The sequence below is a fragment of the Xyrauchen texanus genome, chromosome 32 (genome assembly GCF_025860055.1).
Source record: "Xyrauchen texanus isolate HMW12.3.18 chromosome 32, RBS_HiC_50CHRs, whole genome shotgun sequence".
NCBI classification, from domain to species: Eukaryota; Metazoa; Chordata; class Actinopteri; order Cypriniformes; family Catostomidae; genus Xyrauchen; species Xyrauchen texanus.
In genome coordinates, this window is record NC_068307.1 from 19,806,788 (window position 1) to 19,825,341 (window position 18,554).

The window sequence follows — 18,554 nt, forward strand, 5'->3', positions numbered from 1 at the left end:
TGTTTACCTCCGGTCCGAGTTCCGCCCTCTCCGGAACTACCGTGGCCAACGTCACAGAGGCCGCCTCCTCTCCACAATTTCAGGAGGTTGAGGTGATATATTTGCCGCGCACCCCCTCTATCGGTACGTTTAACCTCATAATCGAGATCCCCTACTCGTCGTGTGACCTCAAAAGGTCCTTGCCACTTGGCGAGTAATTTAGAGCTCGATGTTGGGAGTAATACAAGCACTTTATCTCCCGGTGCAAATTCCCGTAGCTGAGCACCCCTGTCATACAGCCGGCGTTGGCGTTCTTGAACCTGGAGCAAATTCTCTTGTGTTAATTTCCCCAGTGTGTGGAGTTTTGCTCTAAGATCAAGAACGTATTGAATTTCATTTTTACTATTGGAAGGTCCCTCCTCCCAAGCTTCGCGGATGACGTCGAGGACCCCGCGTGGGCGTCGCCCGTACAACAGTTCAAATGGGGAGAACCCCGTGGAGGCTTGCGGGACCTCTCATACTGCGAATAACAGAGGGTCCAGCCACTTATCCCAATTCCTAGCGTCTTCGTTCATGAATTTACGAATCATATTTTTGAGCGTCTTATTAAATCGTTCCACCAGTCCATCTGTCTGAGGATGGTACACGCTAGTGCGAATCGACTTAAATGCCCAAAAGTTCGTAAAGTTCGCGAAGTGTTCGTGAAATAAAAGTAGTGCCTTGGTCGGTGAGGATTTCTTTCGGAACCCCCACCCGGGAGATTATCTTGAAGAGTGCCCCTGCAACACTACGTGCTGAGATGTTGCTCAAAGGTACTGCTTCCGGATATCGCATTGCGTAATCCATCAGGACTAACACAAAGCGATGTCCGCGTGCCGTTCGTGCTAATGGCCCGACGAGGTCCATTCCAATTCTTTCGAAGGGAACCTCGATCAATGGAAGGGGGCGCAATGGCGCTTTTGGGGTGGCCGGTGGGTTTACGAGTTGACATTCGCGGCACGCCGCACACCACCTGCGGACGTCGCCGCCAATGCCCGGCCAATAGAAACAGGCTATTAGACGGAGAAGTGTCTTTCTTTCCCCTAGGTGACCGGCCATAGGATTATAGTGAGCCGCCTGGAAAACCATTTCCCAGCGGCTTCGTGGAATCAACAATTGTGTCACTTCCTCCTTTGTTTAAGCGTCCTGCGTCACTCTGTACAACCGATCTTTAATAAGCGAAAAATATGGGTATGCAATGGCGATGCCCGGCCGGAGCTGTTGACCATCAATTACTTTCACTTGGTCAAGAGCATGTTTAAGGGTTTCGTCCCGCGACTGCTGTAGAGGGAAGTCCCCCTCAGGGAATTCCCTGAGAGGAGGGGCGGCCACCTCGCCCCTTCCCTCGTCATTCCGAGCAGCCGAGGACGGCCCCGGCTCCGCCTCCCCTGCCAAAGCATCGCACACCGCACACCTCTTTATGCAGGACCCATCTGCACAAATACCCTCTAAAATATCTTTGAAATTCGGCCAATCAGTACCCAAGATTAGCGGATGGGTGAGGCGGGAACTAACCGCTGCCTCCACACTATGTTTTTTTTCCCTGAATTTAATCGTCAAAGTCACCATGGGATACTTGTGAACATCCCCATGCACACACCTCACCCTCACCAGTTTAGCTAAACCCAAAGCCCCGGGTTGAACCAAGCGTTGGTGGATGGTGGTCTGGTTACAGCCGGTATCCAACAATGCTTGGTATGTACCCCCTTGGATCCTTACTGGAATACGGTACGCTCCAGCCCAATCGGGGGCAGCCTGCGGGAAGTCGGAGACCCGCACCACCGTCCCTATTTCCATCAGCGGACACTGATCCCGGAAGTGGTCCGGGTCTCCGCACCTCCAGCAGACCGGCCCAGGCGCCACGGCCGCACCCGTGCTGGCGGGCGCCCCCACCTGAGGAGGAGAGCGGCTGAGGGACGGGGAAGGGGTAGGCGGTTTCTCCCACGGCCGGGAAGTTGGTCTCACAAATCCTCCACGCCTGCGGGGGGCAGGCACTGACCCTGGGGAGAGAGCAGAGCGAGAGGGAAGAGGGGAGGGGAAAAAAACAGGGGAAGACACAGGGGAAGGGGAGAAAGAGAGAGATGGCTCATCCGCCCTTGGAATCGCCGCCATGTGGTCCTCCGCGAGTCGTACGGCTTCCTCCAGCAACGCCGGGCGGTGGCACTGGACCCACTCTGCCGTTCTCCTGGGCAGCCGTTGCGCGAACTGCTCCAGCACCACCTGATCGATGACTTCCTCGATGTCGCGGTCCCCTGCAAGCAGCCACCGCCGACAGGCGTCCCGGAGCCGTTGAGCAAACGCGAACGGGCGATCGGACTTTTCTAGCTTCATGCTCCGGAAGAGTTGGCGGACCCGTTGCAGTATGACCCTCTTCAGGTCAGCATAAGCCAGGAGGTTTGTCGCCGGCAGTTGTTGCGCCACGAGTTGGGCTTCCCCGGACAGGAGAGGGATTAGGCGGGCTGCCCACTGTTCGGGCGGCCAGCAACAGATTTCTGCCGTCCGCTCGAACAAGTCGAGGAAGGCCTCAGGATCATCTACTGCCCCCATCTTCTGTAACGTGGGCGGGGGTAGCGTAGCGTGGGTGTCCGGGGTCGCGGCTGGGGCCGACGCAGTCTCCTGGCTGAGGAGGCTCCGGATAGCGAGTCGGTCCTCTGCCTGAGCCCGCATGATCTCGAAGAAACGTCGATCTTGATCCTGCCGGAGCTCAAGCAGGAATTGTTGGTGGCCTTGATGGAGAGTAGCGAGGGACTGGAGGACTTCCGCCAGCCGGGAGGACTCTATGGGGCGACTCTGTTCCATAACTTGGAACACAAAAAAAAAAAAGGGTGTTCCTTCAATTCCCGGGTTTCGGCACCAGTGTAAAGCGGACCAAGGAAGGGACGGGAACAGACGTCAGCTTAAGGGGTAAGCTTTATTTTTTCAGTTTAATTAATTTAATTTTCACACACACACACACACGTAATCACACGTAAACCTCCGGATGCTCTGTGGCTGCTGGCTTTTATCCGCTCTCCTCACGCTACTGCAATTAGAGACAGTGTTAGACATAATTTAGCTCAGGTGTGAGCGCCCTTACCGCTTTTCTCTCCCGGACGGGCGCTTGACCAAGCCCCCGCTGCCACAATCTCCATTAGAGGCTTTTGGCCAGTAATCATCAGCCGTTAGCTGACAATACTACCATTTTTATGAAGCAGCTGTCAGAAATTCCGTAAATTCTACAAATGATTCACACCTTTGATAAAGCCTCTGGGTTAAAATAAAATCTGAACAAGCGTGAGTTAAGGCCAAATCATCAATGTCAGTTAACCGAGGCCTACAACATCCCTATAAAATCCACAGTGAAATATTTAGGAATATATGTTTTCAAAGACTCAATTGAACACGAAAATATGAATCTGTGGAAAGTTGTTGATATGTGCCAAACTAAACTTAACTCCTGGTTATTAAGAGATATTCGTTTATTGGGAAGAATATTTGTAACTAAAATGGATAGTTTATCAAGGTGCATTTATCCTGCATACTCATAATTGAAGAAAATGATTTTAAAAACAAACCCTAGCTTTTTGGTTTTATTTAATTTATTTATTTATTTTAGTTGCGCTTTTGCACCTGATTTCATTGTTATATTGCAATGATATACGATTATTTCCATGCTGTTTGTACATGATCTTATTCAATAAATTGTAATTTTTTATTTTAAAAGTATTCCGTTTCCTTTGTGAGCAATGCATAGCATATACGGCTGTCACATGACAAAAGAACGAACGACTCGGACCAAAAGAGTTGAAAGGTGAGCTAATAATTTCTGTTTCATGTACAGCGCCTACGCTGTTTTACCATAAAAAAACAAACGGAGGTTGCGCAATGCACATGCGTGGCCAACACAAAATGAACTAATCACTCTCTGAGACTACTCGTTCTTCGGAGTCACATAAAAAATGTTTTCAAAATAAACTACTCATTCATCAACGACCCATCACTAACAATTACATTGAACGAGTCACAGCATGAACCGTAACTATTTTGTGATTAGTATACATCCCAATTAATGTTAAAGGAAGGATTGAATGTCTAAAGAATATCCAATATTAAAACAACTTTATCAGTCTTCAAGCTGTGGATGTACTTTGATAGCCTCCGTGCTTAGTGAAAATCCAAAAGACGATACCAAATATTACAAATATCTCTGTAAGAGACATCTGGCCATCTTCTCGTGTTATAGTTAAAGAGTGATAAACAGGGAGGTAAAAAGGGGTGCAACTACACGCGCACACACACACACACACACACACACACACACACACACACACACACACACACACACACACACACGTGAAAGTACGTTCCGTTTTTCAAAAATTTTAATCACATTTAAGCCTCTTAATAATGTAGAGTGACACATTAATTTTAAAAAGTACAAGTTAAATTTTCTTTAATGTTTTGAACTGAAATAATGTTAGGTCTCACTGTTGGAAATGTAATTTGAACTACACATTTTAACACACATTATTACAGTTTTTCTCAAATGCTAAAACACAAAAGCCAATCCTCTAAACCAAATGACCAGTTGTCTAAACATATTTACTAAATCTAGCCATCATTTTCCAATATCATTATATCAAACACATTTCAAACACATTTCACATGAAGACACAATTCACAAAACACAATCCTCCGTTCTCATAAATCTTAACATATTTTTCCTTGCTAAAACACAAGTTGCAAAAGAACTCTGGTCATATTCTCAAATGAAAGCTCATGTGATGCAAAATGCTTGCCACAGTCAGCAATATTTGAACACAATGAACGCACCTGGCCGTCATTCATTACACACAACGACTCAAAATTGAAGACACTTGTTGCTAATGCTGTGACCACATGTATAAAAGCAAGTTCAGAGTGCACAGTTTGCTGAAGATTCCAAACAAACACAATGGATGAAGGCAGAGTCAGGGGAAGAGGAATTCGAGTCAGAGGAGGGAGAAGAGCTGGCCATGGAAGAAGAGGAGCAGGCCAACGAGGAAGAGGAGGAGGCCAACAAGGGAGAGGAGGAGGCCAACAAGGGAGAGGAGGAGGCCAACAAGGGAGAGGAGAAGGTCCAGGAGGGAGTGCAAGACAACCTCGCACCATCATTACGGACGAGATGCGAGCAACAGTCATTGACCATGTCATTGTCCATGGCATGACAATGGCTGAAGCAGGACTAAGAGTCCGTCCAAACCTGAGTAGGTTCACCGTGGCCACCATTATCAGGGCATTCAGACAACACAACAGGTATTGTACTCTATTGCTTTCTTTGTCACAATACAATTTTACAAGCCTGTGAAAGTAGTCTATTGGTTTCAAATCAGTTGTTACTGTATTGTAAAACATGTCAATTGACAACACATGTTTTTTTCTTTAGAGTTGAAAGAATGCCACATAGAAATGGGAGGGTTGCCATATTTACAGCGGCACAAGAAACCCTCATTGTGGATATGGTTCGTGAGAACAACCTCATCAGACTCCGGGAGATCAGAGACAAAGTCGTTGCCGATTTGAGAGCATTGATGATGTCAGCTTGGCCACAATAGACCGAGTTCTCCGGCGCCAAAAGATGCGGATGAAACAGGTCTATAGGGTTCCCTTTGAGCGCAACTCTGCGCGACACAAAGACCTACGTTACGAGTATGTGCAAGTATACATCCATGTTCACAGTACAGTTAGTGGACATACTGTGTTGCTCAGTGGCCTACATTACTTCTGGACAATACTGTGCTGCCTGATTGACTGTTGTTCTGAACACCTGTGCACTTTCACATTTTCACAGAGGATATTACAGTTGGACGCGATGGCCAGACCTCATGAGTACCTCTTCCTGGATGAGGCTGGCTTCAACCTGCAGAAACGAAGGCAAAGAGGCCGTAACATCATTGGCCAAAGAGCCATCACTGAGGTTCCTGGCCAACAGGGGGGAAATATTACTCTTTGTGCGGCCATGGGTTTGGAGGGGCTTGTCCACCGGCATGCTGTCCTTGGGTCTTACAACACCCAACGTCTCCTCACCTTCCTAGAGGAGCTAAAAGACATCCTCCTGGACCGCCAACAACACCATCCTGGGCCCGCACATCACATTTATGTGATCATTTGGGACAATGTACGCATCCACAGAACAAACCAAATCAGAGAGTGGTTCACCACCAACAGTAACCGCTTTTTAAACGTCTGTCTGCCACCCTACTCCCCTTTCCTGAACCCTATAGAGGAGTTCTTCTCATCGTGGAGATGGAAGGTTTATGACAGACAACCATACACTAGAGAGAACCTCCTAAGGGCAATGGAGCTGGCCTGTGTTGACATCCCAGTGGAGGCCTTCCAAGGATGGATTCGCCATTCCAGGGCGTTTTTCCCGCGGTGCCTGGCAAGAGACAATATAGCCTGCGATGTGGATGAGGTGATGTGGCCCAGTGCAGCTCAGTGACATGATGCCACACAGTGAGTGTGGTGTGAATAAAGTAAATAAAAAACTTCACACCCTGATCATGTTTTCAAGAGTACTGTTGTGTGCAATAGATTCTGTTTTTGCATTGAGTTGTGTTACAGTAGTGTACATGCAGAATTTACTATAGATTTATACTCTTCATATGAAACTCACAAATCTAAATGCCTAATCCTCTGCAGAGATCTAAGAAGATCCATTACTGTAAAGTTTCTAAAAATATGCATTGGCAGTTATGAAACAAAGAACCTTCTCACAAATTGAGCATTGTGTTTTCAATTGTTTTGCTGTAGTGTGTAATGATGTGTATAGTGTTTACATTTTTGAAAGCTTCGAGCTGCTCTTTTGGTGTGAAAGTTTGAGTTTTGAAGTGAGAAGGTGTGGTTGTGTTTATGTAGCTTTAGAAAAGGGTGTTGTGTTTAGACATTGGGGAACATGGAGGAAACGTTTGTGAAATGTGTTGTAGCATTTGAGAAAAACTGTAACAAGCTGAAACCTAAAAATTAAGCAGAATTACATGTATAACAATTAAATGCTTGTATCATTACAAAGTGCAGTGTGTCATAGCTGGCTGAATGTGATCTGCCAGGTCCAATTTACCTCTGTGGGTGTCAGAAAAAACAAATATTTAGAGTGACAGCAGAACACCTCATGAGCATTTTCACATAGTAAAGGGGTGGTGTTGTAGTCACACCATCAACTCTTGGGGAAAAATACTTTCTGTGCTCCCACACATAATCAATTTTAATCGACTCTTCTCAGTAGCTTAAATGCAACCAGGAAGTTAGATGACAAAATGCGAAAGAGCGGAGCGTGGGGCTGAATAAGGTGAATAACAATCCAAATGTCATGGCTAAAGCTACTGAAAATATGAGTAGCCTGTACTTTGCCATATTTGTATCAACATCAATTAAATAACATTAAATTAAACCAAAGCATAAAATATCAATACAGGTATGTTTACAGAACCGAGTAATATATTGAAATTTGTATTATCCATTGGCTTTGGGAGCCAAAAAAGGCAAGAATTACATTATGGTTTGTGCTTTAAAAACCCAAACACTGTAAAAGAGATAGAAAAGAGTAGATAAAACATTCCGTATGTTAGAAAAAAGGAAAATAAATAATTGTCTGAGAGTGAATGTTCTGAGCCAAGCACTTATCCTTGCTCTCAGTTCATTTCATAGTGCCCTGTTTGTTTTTCGTAATAAGTGGTCAAGCAGTCATAAATTAAAGCAGTCCTCCGATCTTTTGAAAGGAAACCCCATTCTTTATCTTCCAGACACAAACATACGCACAGCCATATGCTTTAATTAGGGTACATTTCATAAAGATGAAATTACAAACAAAATCTATCTGCAACATTGATTGAACCGGTAACAGTCAACAGATCTATTATTTAAACAAAGGCACTGGAATAAGCACAAACATTTCCAAACCAGGCAACTTCCTTCTTTTTTACACAGGTCTAACTATCTTTTGAGTCAAATTAGTTTGTTAACTTTGTGTCAAGGTGTATTTGTTAACATTCACAAAGTCAGTGTTTTATGTTTCTTATTTACTGGTTATGCCATTTCTGAGCTGTAGAGTAATTATTTCTTGCACAGTTGCATGGTCTCAGAGTTATGCTTCAAATAAAAACTGCTGAAAGGCAGAAAACAATCTTAGTCATTAGATACTCTTTTAAAAGTGACAAGTGGGTATTAGAGATAAAGTTCAAATTTAGGCAATGAACATTTGGCGGTTTGCTAAGCAATCATTTGTTTTGTAATACTGACATATTTCTCTAACTGACACCTTATAAATGTTCTGCTTCTGTTTAGAGGGTAATACATGTTAGAAGATGATATATTTACTCTGGAAAAAATCCCTTACACCTTGTTTTGACTTTTTCAACTAGTTTGAATGAACTAGAACTTAGCCGTCCATCCATTTAAACACACAAAATCATAATAAGCACCTTAGACAGTTCATCTTTTACTCTTCAGATCCAATCTGGAGCAGCTAAAATGAACAAATCTAAACCAAACACTTGTCTTCTCCTTGCAGTCTCACAAAACCCCTTGAGCCTCAACTTCCTTGTTATGTGGAGATTTAAAAAGGCTCTTGGACTATGCTCTCTCAACCTACTACAGAGAGGTGAGGGTGTTGTTGGTGTGAGACAGGAAATAGAAAAGCACTGCCGTGTGGGTGGTGTTTAGGAGCAGCAGCAGGTCTCTGTGTTACTGGCTGTGCACAAACACATACACATTGATCCAGTCTGTGTCTACACCCTTAAACCTCCTTCTCTCCAGAACTTGTAAATGATGTTCGTCTCAGCTTTTCCTTCACTTTAATGAACTCTGGAGCGTTGAAATGACTGTCCTCAAGTCTTGCTTGCTCTTTCTCCAACTAAAACACAAAGAAAGTTATAATACTTTCCAACGGAGCTGAAATGTTCAATAAAGCCTAAAATCATTTACTCACCCTCATGCCAGCCCAGAAGTGTATGAATTTCTTTCTTCTGCAGAACACAAACAAAGATTTTTAGAAGAATATCTAATCTCTGTTGTCCCTTGCAATGCAAGTGAATGGTGACCAGACCAGGTTGGGGGGTTGTCCCCCGTAACGTAATATATCATTAAAATATGTGTATTGTAAATAATATAATGATATATTCTTAAAATAATTGTTTAAGAAATAAAATAATATAAATTCAAACGGGGCAACAACAAAAAACCCCTTGGTGTCCCCTTCAAAAATTGCTCTTGAGAATTGTTATGTTTATTGTCCCCCCCAACATTTTGATGAAATTTTCGCCCCTGGGTGTGGGTGAGAAACCGATCAATATTTAAGTACCAATATTTAAATTTTTACCATAAATCTCCACATTCACATTTACATTCTTTCACATGTTGAAAGTGAAAGCAGAGATTTATGGTAAAAGAAAATACTTTTTGATCTGTTTCTCACCATCATATTGCTTTTGAAGGTCACTTCATAACATTTCTGAAGAAGACATTCTTTCACATTTTGAAAGTGAAAGTGGAGATTTATGGTAAAAACAGACTTAAATATTGATATGTCTCTCACCCACACCGATCATATTGCTTCTGAATATATAGATTTAACCACTGTCACATGGATTACTTTTATGTGGCCTTCTTGTGATTTTTGGAGCTTCAAAATGTTGATCACCATTTACTTGCATTGTAAGAACTAGCAGATGGCAGAGCTTAGATATTCTTCTAAAAATCTTTGTTTCTGCAGAAGAAAGAAAGTTATACACATATGGGATGGCATGAGGGTGAGTAAATTATGAGAGAATTTTCATTATTGGGTGAACTGTCCCTTTATGGCAAATGACCCATCGGTGGACAGACAGAGTAATAACATATTCATTCTGGCCTATAATATCATGTGCACATTAGCCTACCATATTAATTTATTCACATACTTTGTTGTGACTCTTACATTGAAAAGCCATTAAAATAATAATTATAGATGTACAGATTCATATACCTGTATATTAAAGGAAGATTTCAGGTTCAAAACCTGTTAAGCTGAATCGACAGCATTTGTGGAATAATGTTGATTACCACAAAAATGTATTTATTCCTTTTTTCTTTATAAAATGCACAAATATGAGACTCTAACAATGGAAGTGAATGTGGCCAACCCGTAAACATTAAAATACTCACTGTTTTAAAAGTAAAGCCACATGACATAAACAATAGTTTTTTTTTTTGTGATTTTGATGTGATAAAATTGCTTACTAATTTTTTTTTTGTGTAAAGCTATATACAAGTTATAGCTTTACACAACTTTGTTGCCATGACGACATGACACCATAAACCCTAAAATGACTGTAAAAACTACAATTTACAACAAAATAACTTTACAACTCAAATAATACATGATTTTCAATAGAAGAATTATTGTGTTTTTATAAAATTATAAGCTTCACATTTCTTCCTTTAAACCCTCCAAAAACTGACCACATTCACTTCCATTATAAGTGCCTCATTGTATCCTAGATGTATTTATTTTTTTTTTTTAAGAAAAAGGAGGGACAAATTAAATGTTTTTTTTGGTAATCAACATTATGCCTTAAATGCCATCAACTGAGCTTAACTTATAGTGAACCTGGAATATTCATTTAAATTGTAATTTTACTTATTACGTTTTAAATAGAGAGGGACAATGAAACATTTAGCTGATCTTTAGCTTAACTTTTAGCATTGGTTAAACTTAACTAGTATTGTATTTTTGGTTAACACATTTACATTTTTCACAAAAATGTATTTGAGATTAAACAATAATTGGCAGACCCCCTGCAGTACTGCAGTGGGCCCCTGTTAAAGACCCATATTTAATTTGAACATGGTTGGTACATATTGCACTAACAATAATAAAAAGATACACAGGTGGCATATGTAAACCCCAGACACAGTTTAGTATTGTTAGACGATAGATAAACTGAAAGGTAACATAGAACCTCATTAGCCCAGGTCAATATTACAAAAGTGTAGATGAATGGTTCCTACCTCCTCCAGTTTATGGTGTCTCTTGAGGAGCTCCTGTTCCAATGGAGAGATTTTCCTCCTGGCTGCCTCCTCCTGATTTTTCTGTCTTATTATCTGCTCTCTATTCCTTTTCTCCAAGACTCGCTGCAGTTCTGGCTTGTTCTCTACACCAATACCTCTGAAAAAGAGAGGGAGAGCAGAACATAACATAGCAGAACAGAAACTAGACTGGAGACACAACATTTCATTTATGGATTATTATTATTTATTTTTCAAATAAAACAGCACATTAGAACAGAACAGAATGAACGCCATTGTCCAGTGTAGTCCATTAGCCATCCAGCATGTGGCAGTATTGTCACATTATATAAGATTTACATTCTTACAGTATGATGAATATGTGTGCATGCGTGAAAAATGTATGAATCATGTTGGGAAATCGGAGTCTAATAATCTGTTTGTGTCTGTAAATCTCTAATTTAGCCTGCGAATATGTGTAAAGGATATTTAGCACACCTGAGGTTTGGATTCTGTTATTCTCTGATTTTGAGAAATAAATAAAATAAAAAAATAATTTGGCTTGTGTCATGTTGCAAACTGGTTCTGATTGGTCATTAATATTCGCGCCAGTAAAGAGAGTGGTTGTGGTGGGTGAGTGCTCTCCAAAAATGTATTATTTTTGTTGTTATTTTTATATTTTGACATGAATGAGAATATATTTAGCTTCTTTCTTGCTGCCAAATCGTATTGTAATGGTCAATGTGCACACTCCATTACAGAACTTGTAAGAATGCTGTGAAACTGATCATCACATTTGAATACGTTTTAACAGGTATATTTCATACTATATACGTCTGTATTTTGCATATTGTGTTGTATATTTACTCTGAAAAAGTTCAGATTATTATTTGCACCAGTCAAAAGAGTGGTTGTGAACTTCTTGTAAGAATGCTGTGAAACTGATCACCACATTTGATGTGTTTTAACAGAATTAACCCAAGGCATGAGATGGTGTTGTTGGTCTCCATTATTACACACGACACATATAGGAAGTTAGGAACCGTTACATTAGCATCATGTTAAATGCTAATCAAATGCTAGCAACATCTAGTTAAGTGCTAAAACACTTAGCTACATGCAAGCAACATCTGACAACAAAAACATAATTTACTAGATTTTGCTAGATGTGGACATTAGATTAAACTTTCAGACCAGGCTTTTTCAAGCCAACCTCAAAGTTTGTTCACAAACTAAATTTGTGTAGTTATATTATTATTCTTAGACAAAATGTCTCTACTCCTCTAACACCTCCTAGAGTTTTCAAGCTGCATGCACCAAACTTTGACCAGACATGGAATAATGTGCTATTCTATCTTTTTTAACTGATCAGACATACGGTTTTCCCACAGCTGATAATAAAATGTCACTTTCTTTGACGGAATGTTCAGATGAGCCAAGACAATTCAAACTCCAACTGTCAAAATTCAAATGAGCCACAAGACTTTTAATATGCCTTTAGCTGCTCTATCGAATATGTACGTATTTCTTTCAATTCACTTTATCAATTCAATTTAGCTTTATTGGCATGACAGTTTAATAACATTATTGCCAAACCATTACAAAGTAATTTTTCTAAATAGATTTTAAATAAATAAATATAAAAATATACAAAAAAAATATGCAATAATACAATTTATAATAGTGAAAATGAGTGAAAAATGTAAATACTAAAAAATATTACATAGGGGGAAAAAGCCAAATGACTTTATCTTAACTATATCATATATTGTAATGGAAGACACACATTTAGCAGCTAGTGTGGTTGTGTTGTCATGTTCTCCAAGTACATATGTGAGTTTCTCTGTATCGTCATGGTTACTAATGTAACCTCCGTTCCCTGATGGAGGGAACGAGGCATTGTGTTGATGTAGTGACACTAGGGGTCACTCCTGGGAGCCCCAGACATCTCTGATCTTTGAGAAAAGGCCAATGAAAACTGGCGAGTACAATTTTTTAGAGTGGGAATACATAACATGGTCTTACCGAGTCTGGTAGGAAGAACATCATGTGGAAGTGTCCCCTGGTAGATCCTACCCGAAGGGGGACACAGTGACCAGGGACAGAGAGGCCTCTGCCCAAGTAAGACGTTACCATCGGGAAAACCCATTTGAAAAGACGTCACATGCGGTTATCAACGGGATAACCAATGCATGTGGAGCACCACCCCAGTACAGGGCCTAATTGACATACGTACTAGTCCGGCAGCGAGTTTGCCCGAAAACTCACCAGCCACAGGGCTAAGCAGAAAGGACATCCAGGGTCCACAACTTTGTGAATGTGACTGGGAGAAGTAGTGCACATCTTCACCTCAAAGGCATTATACGCAAGTGGTACACCTGGCCAGCTGTCCTGAGACTTACCTGTTTGAACCTGACAACATGGACGAAACCGGCTCAACACGGAGGTTATAGAACCTCGCATAGAGGTTAGGTGTTGCCCAGCCTGCCGCTCTACAAATGTCTGCTAGAGAGGCGCCATTGGTCAGAGCCTAGGAGGGCGCTACACCCCTGGTAGAATGGGCATGATATGCCATGGCGATGGCGTCAATGACCCAGTGGGTGATACTCTGTTTGGAGACAGCGTTTCCTTTCCACTGTCCACCAAAGCAGACAAAGAGCTGCTCAGAGCTTACAAAGCTCTGTGTGCGATCCAAGTAGATGCGCAAAGCTCGCACTGGACACAGCAATGCCAAGGCTGGTTCTGCACATAGCCCGGTCGGGGTCTCAGTATGAATTGAGAGTAACCCGGACCGAACTCCGGGCATGGTTTGCTAACAGAGAGATCTTGATGGCAGAGAATGCATCAGGAGGGCAGTCTACAAGGAGAGCATCTTTAACTCAGCTGACTCTAGGGGCTCAAATGGAGCTCCCGGTAGGCCCTGAAGGATCATGGAGAGGTCCCACGAGGGAATGAGGCAAGGACTTGGGGGTTAAACCTCCTTGCACCTCTCAGGAACCTGAAGATCAAGTCGTGCTTCCTTAAATACTTACCATCTACTGCATTGTGATGTGCCAACATAGCGGCAACATGCACTTTCAAGGTGGAGGGGGATAGCCGCCCCTCCAGCCTCTCCTGCAGAAAGGAAAGCACTGAGCTGTTTGCGCATCTCTGGGGGTCTTCAAATCGGGAAGAACACAACTTTGCAAACAGACACCTTTTCAGGTCATTCAGGCCCCTCGTCGAGGGAGCCCTGGCCTGAGTGATCGTGTCCACCACTGCCGGTGGTAGGCCACTTAAGTCTTCCACGTCCAATCCAAGGGCCAGACGGGGAGATTCGAGAGGTCTGGTCGTAGGTGCCAGATGGTGCCCTGTCCCTGAGAAATAAGGTGCTTCCTCAGGGGAATTTGCCAGGGGGGACTGTCGCAAGGAGCGTGAGGTCCAAGAACCCAGTCCAGGTGGGGCAATAAGGTGCCACTAGGATGACCTGCTCCTGGTCCTTCCTGACCTTGCACAATGTCTGCGCGAATCAACTGGCTGGTGTTTTTACGGACATTTTCAATCTGTCCCTCTCCCTGTCTGTAGTCCCCACATGCTTCAAAACATCAACCATGGTGCCTGTACCGAAGCAAGCTATAATCACTTGCTTAAATGGCTGGCGTCCTGTTGCTCTGACCCCCATCATCAGCAAATTCTTCGAGAGGTTAATCAGAGATTACGTCTGCTCTGTTCTGCCCACCTCTTTGGACCCATTGCAGTTTGCCTACCGCAACAACCGCTCCACTGATGATGCCATTGCATCTACAATACACACTGCTCTCTCCCATCTGGAAAAAAGGAACACATATGTGAGAATGCTGTTTGTAGACTACAGCTCAGCATTCAACACCATAGTGCCCTCCAAGCTTGATGAGAAACTCCGGGCTCTGGGCTTAAACAGCTCGCTGTGCAGCTGGATCCTGGATTTCCTGTCAGGCAGACGTCAGGTGGTTAGAATGGGCAGCAACACTTCCTCATCACTGACCCTCAACAATGGAGCCCCGCAGGGCTGTGTTCTCAGCCCACTCCTGTATTCCCTATACACACATGACTGTGTGGCAACACATAGCTCCAATACCATCATTAAGTTTGCTGACAATACGACGGTGGTAGGTCTGATCACTGACAATGATGAAAGAGCCTACAGAGAGGAGGTGCACACTCTGACACGCTGGTGTCAGGAGCACCACCTCTCCCTCAACGTCAGTAAGACCAAGGAGCTTGTAGTGGACTTCAGGAAGAAAGACGGAGAACACAGCCCCATCACCATTAACGTAGAGAGAGTCAGCAGTTTCAAGTTCCTCGGTGTCCACATTACTGAGGAACTCACATGGTCCGTCCACACTGAGGCCGTTGTGAAGAAGGCTCACCAGCGCCTCTTCTTCCTGAGACGGCTGAGGAAGTTTGGAATGAACCAACACATCCTCACACGGTTCTACACTAGTACTGTAGAGAGCATCCTGACTGGCTGCATCACCGCCTGGTACGGCAATAGCACCACCCACAACTGCAAAGCCCTGCAAAGGGTGGTGCAAACTGCCAGAAACATCATCGGAGGTGAGCTTCCCTCCCTCCAGGACATATATACAAGGCGGTGTGTGAAAAAAGCTCGGAGGATCATCAGAGACTCCAGCCACCCGAGTCATGGTCTGTTCTCACAGCTACCATCAGGCAGGCGGTATCGCAGCATCAGGACCCGCACCAGCCGACTACATGATAGCTTCTTCCCCCAAGCAATCAGACTGTTGAACACTTGATCTATCAGGATCAATAATTACTACATGATAGCTTCTTCCCCCAAGCAATCAGACTGTTGAACACTTGATCTATCAGGATCAATAATTAGCACTGCACTTTATTCATCTATAATCTCACACTGGACTATCAACATATTCTCCTCAATACAACTACTTATATATATTTCATATACTCTTACTTATTGTATATTGTGTATTTTATATTGTGTGTACTGTCTACTGTACATTGTATATAATTATTGTGTTGTGTAAGTATGTGTACATTTGATATGTAAATTGTGTTGTGTAAGTATGTTGTTTACTGTAATTGGTATATGTCTCGTCACTGTCATGACTGCTATGTTGCTCGGAACTGCACACAAGAATTTCACCTACTGTTGCACTTGTGTACATGGTAGTGTGACAATAAAGTGATTTGATTTGATTTGATTTGAGTAGGCTCACTGGGGGAAACGTATACTTGCGCAGCCCCAGGGGCCAGCTGTGTGCCAGCACATCTGTGCCGAGGGGATCCTCGGTCAGAGAATACCAGTGCGAAAGTGGGAGGATTCCCAGGAGGCGAACAGGTCCACCTGCGCTTGACCGAATCGACTCAGCTGGACAACTTGAGGGTGGAGTCTCCACTTTCGCCTGAGCATGACCTGCTGCAACAGCATGTCCACTGTGCTGTTGAAGTTGAGCCGAGGAAATGAGTGGCTCGCAACAACTTCAGAGGAGGAGACAGCGGGCGAGTTGCAACATTTGATGAGAGCATAAGCCACCTTGGTGGTCGATGTACGCAACCATCGCAGTTTTGTCCGTCCGGACCAACACGTGCTTGCCCCGGATCAATGGCAAGAGCCTCTGCAGGGCAAGCAATACCGCCAGCAACTCCAGGCAGTGGATGATTCCACTCCAGCCTGACGCACGCAGCTGCCCAGGCAAGCATGGCCATCAGCTGTGGATGACATCGGACTGAACCAGCCTGCTCTCCAAAAGCTGTAACCGAACGCTCATCTGCTTTGTGAGCCACGAACAAGATCATGGACTCCCCCTGAGACGAGCCGGCAGTCCCATCGCAAACGAGCATGCTGGCGAATGGGAGGTCCTCGAGGGGTTTCCTGGCGGAGCAGCTCCCATTGAAATCCCCAAATCGCTCCCAGTGCTAACTGACGTGGCCTCGAACCCGTAGGAAGAAGGACCATGGTGGGGAGCCGCTGGGGGGCTTACCCTAGGGAAAGCAGCGAACACAACGTTGCTATAATCATGCTCTCGAAGTGAGAACATGACCCGTCCATGAACGCTGTAGATTAAATGTTTAAAAAATGTTCAAGAATGTTTCTCTTACAGTGTGGTACTTTGGGCAAATAGAACAAAGAGAAGGGAAGAGTTTTTCTTCTTCTATTTGGTTTATATCACACTGTCTACATATCCTTTGCTCTTTTGTTTACAGGATTTGTGATGTCTTCCTCGCTCAAACTCTAGATCATGGTCACTTAGTCTATATTTTTACAGAAACTTTTATTCTTTAAAATGTAAAAATTTATTTGCAAATTTGGTAGTTCTGTTTAGGGCTGAATACCACGTAAGTTTGTTGTGGAGTTCAAGTTTTTAATATTTCATCGCGATCATGTTTTAGGTTTTTGTCAATTTCTTTAACAATATGTTTAGATTTGTGGATATCAATTTTGCTACAATACAGCATGGGTTTCATTGCGAGGAGGGATTTATATTTGATAGATTCTGGATCAGACTATTTGCGGTGATGCCAAAATTGTATGACTCTTTTCTGAATTTCAATGCTTAAGGGGCATAGACCTAAATCAGCCCTACAGGCACTATTTGAAGTGCTTCTATGTACACCTAAATTCTTTTTTGCAAATTGCAAATGCATTTTTTCTATTGAATATTTATCCCAATGGTGAAAATCTGTTATGGGTCCCCATATTTCTCATCCATATAGTAGTATTTGTTTTATTATAGAATTATACAATTTTGTACTAATTGAAATTGGTAATTTTATTTGGCCGAATTGTGATTGGATGGCATTAAATGCCTTCCAAACCTTTTCACCCAATGTTTTTACAGTCAGGTTAAATCCTCCAGATGCACTTATTTCAATGCCAGATAATTGTAGGTGGAGCTGTATTGTAGGACCTCTCCTCTGTAAGTGAACTGGAATCGGTTTCCTTGAGATCTGGTCCTCTTCAACATAACTCTGGTTTTATCCAGGTTGACTGAGAGTGCCCAGTCGTGGCAATATTGGCTGAATCCCCTCTACTGTAGGTAACAGCAGCAGAAGATCATCTGCATACAGCAGACACTTCACTTCAGTGTCATGTAGAGTGAGGCCAGGGATGCTGGACCACTCCAGAGATTCTGCAAGATAATTTATCTAGATTTTGAATAGTCGGACTCAGACTGCATTCCTGTCTCACTCCACGGCCCTGCTGGAAGAATGCACTTCTCTGATTTCTAATTTTTACTAAACATTTACTCTTTGCGTACATGGATTATATAATATCAAATGTTTTCCCACCAATGCCAATTTGAAGGAGTTTGTAAAATAAACCATCATGCCAAATTGAGTCGAATGCTTTTTTAAATCTACAAAGCATGCAAATATTTTCCTTGGGTTGCCCTTGATGGTTTTGTATATTAGGATATGGAGAGAGTAGATGTGATCTGTTGTGCATTGTTTTAGTAAAAAGCTAATTTGTGATTTATTTAGGATTTTGTGTTTTTTAAGAAATTTGACTATAAGAGTATTTAATATACTGC

The 18,554-nt window shown here is 42.9% G+C and overlaps 1 protein-coding gene across 2 annotated transcripts in view; it reads right to left on the minus strand.

Moving 5' to 3' along the window:
- Nucleotides 1-7,357: 7,357 nt before the first annotated feature.
- Nucleotides 7,358-18,554, minus strand: part of LOC127625790 (protein FAM107B-like) — an 89,059-nt gene continuing 77,862 nt past the window's right edge. The window contains exons 4-5 of one of the 2 annotated variants that reach the window (XM_052101143.1): nt 11,023-11,179; nt 7,358-8,887 (exon numbers count right to left, since the gene is read on the minus strand). In XM_052101143.1, the coding sequence (XP_051957103.1) occupies nt 8,771-8,887; nt 11,023-11,179 (274 nt within the window). In that variant the 3' untranslated portion in view covers nt 7,358-8,770. The remainder of the gene's footprint in view (nt 8,888-11,022; nt 11,180-18,554) is intronic. The other variant, XM_052101144.1, reaches the window with a different exon arrangement.